General features: G+C 35.5%; 1 protein-coding gene across 1 annotated transcript in view; it reads right to left on the bottom strand.

The window, feature by feature from the left end:
• The window catches only part of LOC107710192 (A disintegrin and metalloproteinase with thrombospondin motifs 14-like), a 62241-nt gene that overhangs the window by 29188 nt on the left and 21999 nt on the right, over window positions 1-11054 (bottom strand). Inside the window, 2 exon segments of the mRNA XM_016514933.1 lie at window positions 4830-4913; window positions 8694-8862. Of these exon segments, the coding sequence (XP_016370419.1) occupies window positions 4830-4913; window positions 8694-8862 (253 nt within the window).

The raw sequence follows: 11054 nt of genomic DNA, 5'->3' as shown, positions 1-11054 counted from the left end.
AAAATAATAATAATAATAATAAAATAAAATAAAATAAAATAAAATAAAATGTTGTAGGCCAAAATGGCTTAAAAATAAATAAATTAATTAATTAATTCAAATAAAAATGGCAGATAAATAAAATTAAATAAAATTAAATAAAGTTGGCCAAAAATGGCAGAGCAGTAAAATAAAATAAAATAAAATAAAATAAAATAAAACAAAACAAAACACTGATGGTCATACACAGTCTCAGCTTTTTTTTAATTTTTTTTTTTACTTTTGCTTAGTTTTTTGTGTGATTATTGTTTTACTGTTGTTAAAAAAGTCTAACCAGGGACTGGGGCTGCAAATTAGCCTTTGGCTGGAAGCCTATATGTGGAGCATCGGCTGCTTGAAATTGTAGCAAGGTTATACTGCATTGTCCCTGTTAAATAAACTAATAAATAAATCTGATCTGCCTCAGAAACACTCTCCTCTAAAGTCTGTGTGATCACAAAGATGTATGAGACAAATAAGAGCTGATATGCTGACTGATTAGTGTCGTGATGCTGCAGCAGACCGACCGCCTGCACATTATCCGGCTTATTACACCACTGCTGTCCACATACAGTACATGGGCATGAAATCCTGATTTGAGCATCAATTATTTTTTTATTTGTGAAGCAGTGTTATTTTAGTATCATTTATAGACTACAATAGCATTTATAAATTTTAAATTTTAAAATTTTAATTGTAATTTTATTATGCGCTTTTGTCATTTTTATTATATTTTATATACTATTAACTTTACTTTAATATCAGTTTGAGTAATTTTGATATTGTTAGTATTTTATTTATATTTTTCCATCCAATATTTCTATTATTTTACTGTTATTATATTTTTTATATTATTTTATTTCAGATTTTTAAAACAACATTTCTATTTAGCTTTATTTTATTTTCAATTTTAGTAATTTCAGTATTTTATTTATTTATTTTATTTCATTTAGTTGTCAGGCAACATGTAATTTTAAGTTTATTAGGTTTTTAATCTAATATTTTATTATTATTTATATTATTTTATTTCAATTTATTTTTAATAATTTTCTATTTAGCTTTTTTTATTCATTTAACTTTATTTTAATTGAAGTATTTTTTCTTATTTTATGTATACTTATTTCAGTTAGCCTTCAAAGCAACATATTTAATTTTAAGTATATTCTATTTTCCATGTAATATTTCTATCCTTTAATTTAAGTTTTAGTCTTTTCAGTTTTCAGTTTACAGAAGGTCACAATCAACTATTCCGAATATAAAAAGCTGGAAATCGAATGTGAACTCATTCAAAATGTTATTGCTCAGAGGTTGCTCTTTCTTCGCTCAGAGACTATTTCTGAAGTCTCCTGCTTCTCAGACATTTCTCTTGAGAAAAAGGCTCATGTGTCTCCTCTAGAGTTTCTCAATAGTGTCTCAATCTGTGCTCAGATTTAACTTTAAAAGTCTGAGATCTCAAAAGGAGCTAAAATATTTATTAACCAACTCCACATTCATTTTAGAGCTCTATACTCTTATTGGACTGGACTAAGTTAGTGTTGTATTTGTATTTCTCCTGAGGATTTTTAGCAGAAGCCTCTGAAACAATTGAAAAATCAAAAAAAAAAAAAAAAAACATTAAAAAAATTTAAATAACTGTAATTCAATAATTGTAAGATAATCTTTAGAATACCATTAAAATATTAAAATATTTCCTACATGTATTGCCTCTATATACTGAAGACCAGAAGCCAACTTGTGAAAATGCTTCAAGTTTGCATTTTTCTATTTAATACAGATTTCTTTCATTATAATATCAGCACAAAAATATGAGAATTTTTTTATTAAAAATATCATTAAAAAAATCTTAATTTTCAAATTTTATATACTTTAATTACAGTACTTCATGAACAAAACCAGCATAATTGTGCATAATCTTTATTTCTTTTTTTGTTTGTATCATAACGCATCAAAGGCTTAGTTAATTTCCAGGATTAAACAGAACTTTTAACCTCAGATATGCATTATGCATCTAAAATGACCGACAGCATCTGCATCTGCTCAATGACCAAACAGCTTCACAAGCAAAGCAGCTAGAAAACTAATCAATTAATGAAGCCGACACTCATTTCTCTACTTTTCGTGCAACGCAATTGTGTTTTTCTAGTTGTCAAACTCAATACATATTCTTTGTCACTATTATTTTTGCAGTTTCCAGCCAACCCCAGAAGCGCTGAAGGCTGAAACGTGTGCCCATGTTTATACATGAGATCAAAATGCCATCTGCTTGAGTGATGCAATGAAAATTAAACATACATTTCACATGAAAGAGTTAGCACAAGAATAAGTGTCATGTACAGAAAGACAATCTGCTGTAATGAATTAATGCGGCGTCTCGTTTCTAATGAGGCCAAATGAGCGCGGGATTGGCGTGTTGCTGGATTCGCGCCGGCACAGGGTGTCACGCACACACACACACACACTCACTCACTCACACACGCACACACACACACACACACACACACACACGCACACACACATGCACGCACGCACACACACACACACACTCACTCACACACACGTACACACACACACACACACACACACTCATGTACAGTCACTCACAGGCAGAAACACACACTTAAAGTTTCAAAGCTTTGATTGACAGCACAACTCAGCACTGGATACATATAGAAGATGCACAAAAACTAAGTAATAGATTTCTGAACACTTTCTACGTTACTTCACTACATCTTGAAGGGAAAATGAATACTTTTAACTCAGTACATCTCCACAGTCCTTCTTGCCGCTTTTAAAAAGCGCAGGAACTAATACAGCAGCAAATGTGAGCGGCTTAGGTGGTTCGCTGATTTGGGAACAATCCGTCTTTTAAATCGCTGTTTCCTTTCGATGTATCTGTTCACAAAGACGTTGGAATGGTTTGTTCGCAAATCTATTGAACCCCTAAAGACAAATTCGATTTGAATGCTTTTATGTTCACTTGCAAAACTTTCGTGTTCCCCCCAAGAAACTTTGTGTTCACTTACAAAACATTTTCATTCCCCCGATAAAGTTTGCGTTAAAATACTAAAATGTTAATAAAAAGTTTTTGCGTTGACTTAAAAAACTTGTGCATTGCTTACAAAATGTCTGCGTTAACCGGATCATTTTTGCAATAACATTCAATACTTTTGTGTTCACCCGAGAAACTTCGCATTCATAGATAGATACACATCTATTGTGTTCACTTTCACAACATTTGCTTTTCCTAAATTTTACATTAACATTCAAAGTTTTTCCTTTGACTTACAAAACTCTTGTGTTGCTTACAAAACGCTTGCGTTTCCCCGATAAATCTGCGTTAGCATTACATTTTTTTGATTTGACTGAGAAAATTATTGCGTTCCCCCAAGAAACTTTGTGTTCACTTACAAAACCTTAACATTTCCCCGATAAAATTTGAATTAACATTAAAATCTTTTGCATTCACTTACAAAACTTTTGCATTACTAACACGATTTCTGCAATCCGACAATTAATTTTGCATTGACATTTTAAGCTTTTGGGTTCACTTACAAAACGTTTTCAATTCCCTGATAAATGTTGCATTAAAATTCAAATCTTTTGCACTTTCTCTTTCACTTACAAACCTTTTGCATTCCCAATAAATACTTTGCATTCACATTTTGTTAGCAAATAGGGAGAACGCAAAACTTTCGCTAGTTTCTTGAAGAACACAAATTATTTTTAAGTGAACGCAAAAGTTTTGCAGGAGAATGCAAAGAAAGCGAACATGAAATTTGAACACCAATGCACTGAAATATAATTTTTCTTCCCATCTCACGTTGTTTCAATCACCATGTCCCTTTAGAGACTCTGAACAAAACCACACTGGACGACGTGCAAATCTTTATTTTTTTAATTATTAACGTTGTGAAAAGCTGATAAAGTGTTAGTTAAGCTCAGTCTCTCTTTCTGTCTCCAGCTGCGAACAGGTGTGAAAGCAGGTTCTTAAGTTCTTCTCTGATATTGGAGTGTGTTTGCCAGCTGGAGGAGGTTCATTAAAGGGGTCATATGATGCGATTTCAAGTTTTCCTTTCTCTTTGGAGTGTTACAAGCTGATTGTGCATAGATAAGATCCCTGAAGTTGCAAAGACTAAAGTCTCAAAACCAAAGAGATATTCTTTATCAAAGTTAAGACTCTGCCACGCCCCCCTAAAACGGCTCGTTCTAACACGCCCCCACATATCTACCTCACTATGTGGAAATATTAGCATAATGCGCCCAAATGTGCACGCAAAGAAAGAAGGCGTGGTTTCAGTAACTGCAGTTAGTGTTGAAGCAGCATGTCAGGGAGACGCTGTGTGTTTCAGTGCGAAAGCAAAAGCACTTTATTTGGACTTCTGAATATAATGTGTTTTTTGAACATTAAAGCATGTCAACATATTCTGTTACACCAAATACACAAAATAATGATCTTTAAAAAAGCATCATATGACCCCTTTAAATCGTTTTTAGCCAAATAACCCCTCTACTATTTCACAGTAAGCTTTAATAAAGTCTCTTTAATAAAGTCTGTCAGCGTGACAAACGTACAATACCTGTAATCCATCAGCTCATAAACAAACGCACTGACAGACCAGCAGCTCCATTATTATTTTGAAATGAATTGTTATTATTTAAAGAGATTTTTCACCGCACAAAATCTATTATTGTTCACTATACACTATGAAGAGGCACGTCTAAACGGCATGAAGAGAGGCTCAGGTCAGGTCAGTGTTTTCTAGCAATACTGAAAATATATATTTAATCAAGCATTTCCACTCAATGCTCACCTGACGATATCCCACCAGGATCATTCGGACCAGCACAATGTTGATGTTGGTTCCCAGAGACTCATCGTGATAGATTTCATCAACCTGTGGACACAGAGAAGAAGGATCTGATGAATAAGAGACTCTACAGAAAATCTAAATCTACTGTAAATCTAAAACTTTAGACCAGTTATGCAGAACTCATTGAAACTCAGTCAAAGTAGCTGATTAAAGATTATGGATGAGATCCACAAACATGAAGACGTGCTGGCGTTTGATGCAGGAAGAAAGAGAAATAAATAAATAAAAGTAAATAAAATACACAATAATATAAATATTATCCATTTACTCAGAGATGCCTTAATTTGGCTCATGAGTAATTATTATAGTACATATAGTAATAAATAAATAAATTAACACATAAATGCAAATAAATTAATAATAAATACATAATTTATTTATTCACTCAGAGACATTTTAATTTGGCTCATGAATAATTAATTTAAACACTAATGCCAACAGCTCATATTTTTGTGTTTTTGGGAGCGTTGATTCTGTGGTTTGGGGTTATAAAGAAGTCGTCCACATTTAAAGAGCAAACTAGACAAACACAGCTGTCAACAATCACCAAAGAAATGAAGGTCAACACTAAAGCAACTCGCTAGTGTAAATGCTCCAGGAATGAACATGCACTAACAAACAGTACCAAACAGCACTATAGTAATAACATGGTATTCTTTGAATTAACTTGGAATATCATGTAAATACAAACGAATATGCCATCTTTCAGTACTATAGTACTATAGTACCACCATCACAAATTATGAGATTTTTTTTTTCTTAAGGAAATGTGAGCGATGCATGTCAATGCAAGATTCGAAGCGGTTGCGAACATGTTCTGAGAGGTTGCCAGGTCATTTTTTTGCATGTCAGCAGCATGAACTTTAAGGTTTCATCACAAACAAAAACACGACAAGCAAAGCGTTTGCGATGAAAACAATGGCAGCATGTTGTTAGTGTAGTCTCTAATGAACGCTGATTAATGACGTGCTGCAGGTGTCTGAACTGTAACGGCCTGACACACACAGCTGGAAACACACAGAGACTGTTGAGAGATTTCTGTTTCCGGTGGAACATTATTCTGACGGACGCTTGAAACACAAATACGCCAGACCACCCGACACAACCGAATGACACACAAGCTCGATTTCACACGCTGTTACGTCTCATGTTACATATATGTAACACAAGTAAATGCTGCATTCTCAGAGTCGCCACAAGAGTGTGTTATAGTGAGTTTCTTTCTACAGTCGTTTTGCTTATTCAGCTGAATCTAATGTCATGAGGTTTGTCAAAGTTAACTAATACATTTACAATTTATTCTTTTAAATGCGATAATTCACTCCACCTGATTTCTGAAGATCATGTGACACTGAAGACTAGAGTAATGATGCTGAAAATTCAGCTTTGATCACAGGAATAAATTACATTTTGACAGATATTCACATAGAAAACACTTATTTTTAATTGAAATACTTTTTCACAATATTACTGATTTTACTGTATTTTTGATTGAATAAATGCAGCCTTGGTGAGCAAAAGAGACTTCTTTCAACAACAACATTAAAAAATGTGTAATTATTCCAAACTTTTGACCAGTAGTGTATATTATTAGTAAGTATTATTTACGTTTGAGTTTGTGCACTTTCATTTTTCTGGCTTTAAAATGAGACCCAATATTATCAAGGTGCTGGTGTTATTTTTAAGTATTATTTTTAACTAGTTTTTATTTTTATATTTTAATTTTAGTCAAAGTTTATGTGTCTTCATAATTTTTTTCTTCTATGAATTAATTAATAATTTTTTTAAATATGTGTATCTATATAGTTTCCATTAATTTCAGTTTTATGTCAGTTTTAGTTTTAGCTATTATAAAACGGATAGTTCCGGTGCTTGATTCTGATTGGCTGATTGGCTTACATTGGCGTTTGACGCTGTTGTAAATTACTCTACAAACATACACCTTTGTTTACATTTGTGTGTTGCTCGGCAACCACTTTGTTGCAACCACAACTGTTTCTGAGGAGCTACATTGTTTGGTGGAAGAATACTGTTTTTATTAATATCATTACACTTTATTTGCTCTGTTTTATTTTGTGAAACCTAACTATGTACATGGAATAACCATTTTATAAAAGCAATAACTCCGCTTCGCGTCCTGCCTAACAATGCCCCTTAGCTGTTATAAATTCACTGTAAACCACGGCTTCACGGGGCTTATGAATGAATTTATGAATTTAAATAAATGAAATTAAAGTTTTTTTTACATTTTATTTTATTTTAGTTAAAGTTGACTTTATTTGAAGTAAAAAAAAAAGTTCATAGTTTTAGTTTTAGTTACCTATAATAACCCTGACAAGGACACATATGAAAAAGTCACAACAAAACTGAAACGAACAATTCCTTTAAACTCAGTGAAGTCTGAATCCATTTGATTCTGGTGGGAATTTCGTGCAACATCGTCTTTAAAAAAAGAGCGCACTTTACCACAGTTTATTATGCAATGCCAAAAATGTCTGACCTACAAAAAATGCAGTTTGGGCTCAAAGTCTGACGCGTGGCACGCAGTTAATGAGCCTCCGGTGTGGAGTTTAAACAAAACTCTGTGCTGCATCAATCTGTATGTGTTCAATCGCTGCCACACCGTCCGCAAGACATGTCAGCACAACCTCGGCTCTGAGCGCACGCAGCCAGAGGGAAAACAGCCGTGATGATTTTTCCATATATCAGGAAAGACAGAACATTCAAACACTTGATCCTGGAGTTTACAAATGCATTCAGGTTAAACGCACAGCCGTCGTTTCCTCTCGGCTCTGTTCTTGTGCCTCATGCTGGTTTGTAAAGTACACTCTAAAATGCAGAGTGAGTTCTGTTTTTATGTAAAATTACAAAGACACGTTGCATTATAAATATAAATCGTTCACTGTAAGTAAACACAATCGATTTTGATTTCTTTTAAGTGTAATATAGAAGGAGATTGTTCTGTTTAACAAATTAGGATATGAAAAAGCCAGTTCCGATACGTCTGTCAGCAATGCAACAAACTTCACAACTAGCTAAAAAACTCCCTGCATCTGGAAAACGCACACAGACTGTAATTACGTCCAGGTTTGGGTCGCAGACTCGGCATGATGCACCATGCTGACACTTGCCTGGAATGATGCAAGCGGATGTTTTGATTCAGACTCTTTCAAGTTTTTTTGACAATTTTACCATCAGTCCAGGGACTGCAGATGCAAAATAGCCTTCTGGCTAATTCTGGCACATTGTGCATTTATGTATTTTTGATGTGCATTGTCCCTGTCAAATAAACCTGAAATAAAATAAAATAAAATAAGTGTCCTGCAGATTGATGTCAGCACCAAAGAAGACATGCATGCAAACGAGCTGAAAGCGTGCGCTTTTCTTATTTGCAAACGTGTTTGCCAATTTATGAGGTGTGACCCAATCCGACGACCTTTGCGAGAGGCTTGTTTGTGTTTATTTACGGCAGAAGGCCCTAGTGAGCTCACCTGCAGCTCTGGAAAGCCGTCTCAGTCTCTACAGGACACACATACACATGTCAGGCCATCAGTCACAGGCAAACGTCCGAGAGCCACCTGCATAAAAACACAATTTCTCTGCTCTGACAGGAGGTGAACGGAGCCTAGAGACAGAAATATGACTGCTAACGCAACAAACCTGCATGAACTGTACTGACCTGCGACCGGTTCTGCAAAAAAGTTTCAAATCTAGTTTAATGAGCATGTGGCAGCTTATCAAATGTTTTGACTGAGGTTAATCTCCTGATATAAGAATGCCGAACACATGTTGATTTGCTCGTACGATGATGAGAAACGCAGCTGTGTTGAGCATCTCTCGCCGGAGTACAGCATCACACCAACGCAGGACAAAACTGGGCTGCTTCTCGACACATGCAACAACACAAGCATTGTCCAGCTGTTCAAAAATCAGTCTCCAGGTGGTACAACTCCCACAACGCCGAGCAGAGGAGCTTAACGCAAAGTGCAGAGTGATAGGAACCAATAATTATGAAGCAGTTCCTTTATATTGCTTATATGTGACCCTGGAGCACAAAAGCAGTCTTAAGTCGCTGGGGTATATTTGTAGCAATAGCCAACAATACATTGTATGGGTCAAAATTATAGATTTCTCTTTTATGCCAAAAATCATTAGGACATTAAGTAAAGATCATGTTCCATGAAGATATTTTGTAAATTTCCTACTGTAAATATATCAAAACTTAATTTTTGATTAGTAATATGCATTGCTAAGAACTTCATTTGGACAACTTTAAAGATGATTTTCTCAATATTTAGATTTTTTTGCACTCTCAGATTCCAGATTTTCAAATAGTTGTATCTCAGCCAAATATTGTCCTATCCTAACAAACCATACATCAATGGAAAGCTTATTTATTCAGCTTTCATATAATATATACATATTCAATCATTTGAATTAGTTTTTATTTTTAACTTTCTGTGTTTATATTCATTTTTAAACTTTAGTATTTGGTAACACTTTATTTTAAGGTATCCTTGCTACACATGTTACATGTACTTACTATTATAATAACAATTAATTATGCATAATTGCATGCAAGTAACCCTAAGGCAATCCCTAATCCTAACCCTAACCATATAGTAAGTACATGTAGTTAATTAATATTACTCAGTACTTAAATGTATAATTACACTAAAACAAGGACACCTTAAAATAAAGTGTAACCTAGTATTTTATTAGTTTTTTATGTCTATTTTATTTTATTTTCAGTAATTTTATTTTATCGAGTTAATCTAAATGAAAATATGTTTCCTTTTAGTTTTAGTTAACTATAACAGGTAAAAATACCTAACTATAAACAACGGTCTCATTTATTTATGTGCGTGTGTGTTTGTGTGTGCGTGCGTGCGTGTGCGCGTGTGTGTGTGTGTGTGTGTGCATGCGCGCGTGTGTGTGTGTGTGTGTGTGTGGGCATGTGCATGCGCGCGTGTGCGTGTGTGTGTGCGCGTGTATGCGCGCGTGTGAGTGTGTGTGCGCGTGTGTGTGCGAGAGTGTGTGTGTGTGTGTGCATGTGCGTGTGTGTGCATGTGCGTGTGTGTGTGCCTGTGCGTGTGTGCGTGTGTGTGTGCGTGTGTGTTTTCAGGCCGTCTGTGTTGGACTCATGACCCCTGGTCTCCATCAGGTCAGTCAGCGGTCTAATGTGTGGATCAGCCCACCGCCGCGGTCCTAACGGTAACAGTTACGGAGTGAAACCAGCTCCCTGTGAAAATCTGACTGGAGGGATTGGCGAGCGTAAACAGATTAAGGTGGCAGGACCTGGTGGGATGTGGTCTTTCTCTGGTTCTCTCTCTAGTATTCCTCCCGCAGACGCAGCGTTTGAGAGGTGTGCTGCGGGGTCAAGAGCAGTGAACCGTGGGCACAGAGTCACGGCAGGGTTCCTTTAAGCTGGCGTGTGGGATGTTGTGTGCAAATTTGCTTTGAGAACCAAACTAATCGAGCAGAAAAAGGGGAATTATAGTGCATTTTTTCTACTCTGCCATCATTGAGTCTGTCCTGTGTCCTGGTTTGGTTCAACTACCAAATCAGACATCAAGAGACTACAGCGGACAGTCAGGACTGCTGAGAGGATTATCGGTGCCCCTCCAGAGTGAGGAAAAGGGCTAAGAAAATCATACCCAGCCCTCTCTCTCTTTGAACTGTTGCCCTCTGGCTGGCGCTACAGAGCATTGAGCACCAAAACAACCAGACACAAGAACCGTTTTTCATCTTCAGCCTGAACAGCACATGCATAACACACCTCAGTACTGTACATCTGTAAATAACTCATCAACCTTCATCTGTATATAGCACATATGCACATTCACAATTCTGTCCATGGACATTTTCTATTTCTCTATATTGTTATTACTATTGTTATTCATAATTTATTGTCTAATCTATTGTCTTTATTATTATTGTGTTTTTATTACCTTAAAGGTGTGTTTGACTGTTTTTTTTCTAGGCTTGATTGTGTTTATGGGGTGCAGTCTAACATTGTTTTTAAAAAAACGCATTATTTTTCACATAATTTACCGTTATTCTACACTGCTCTGTCCCTTCTCCTATAAACGCGCTGATGATTTCCTGCTTTTATGAAGCCCCTCCCTCAGAAATAGGCGATGGGCTCTGATTGGTCAGCTGGCC

This window comes from Sinocyclocheilus rhinocerous, unplaced genomic scaffold (genome assembly GCF_001515625.1).
Source record: "Sinocyclocheilus rhinocerous isolate Xijiao unplaced genomic scaffold, SAMN03320098_v1.1 scaffold477, whole genome shotgun sequence".
NCBI classification, from domain to species: Eukaryota; Metazoa; Chordata; class Actinopteri; order Cypriniformes; family Cyprinidae; genus Sinocyclocheilus; species Sinocyclocheilus rhinocerous.
This window is presented reverse-complemented; position numbering and strand designations above follow the sequence as displayed.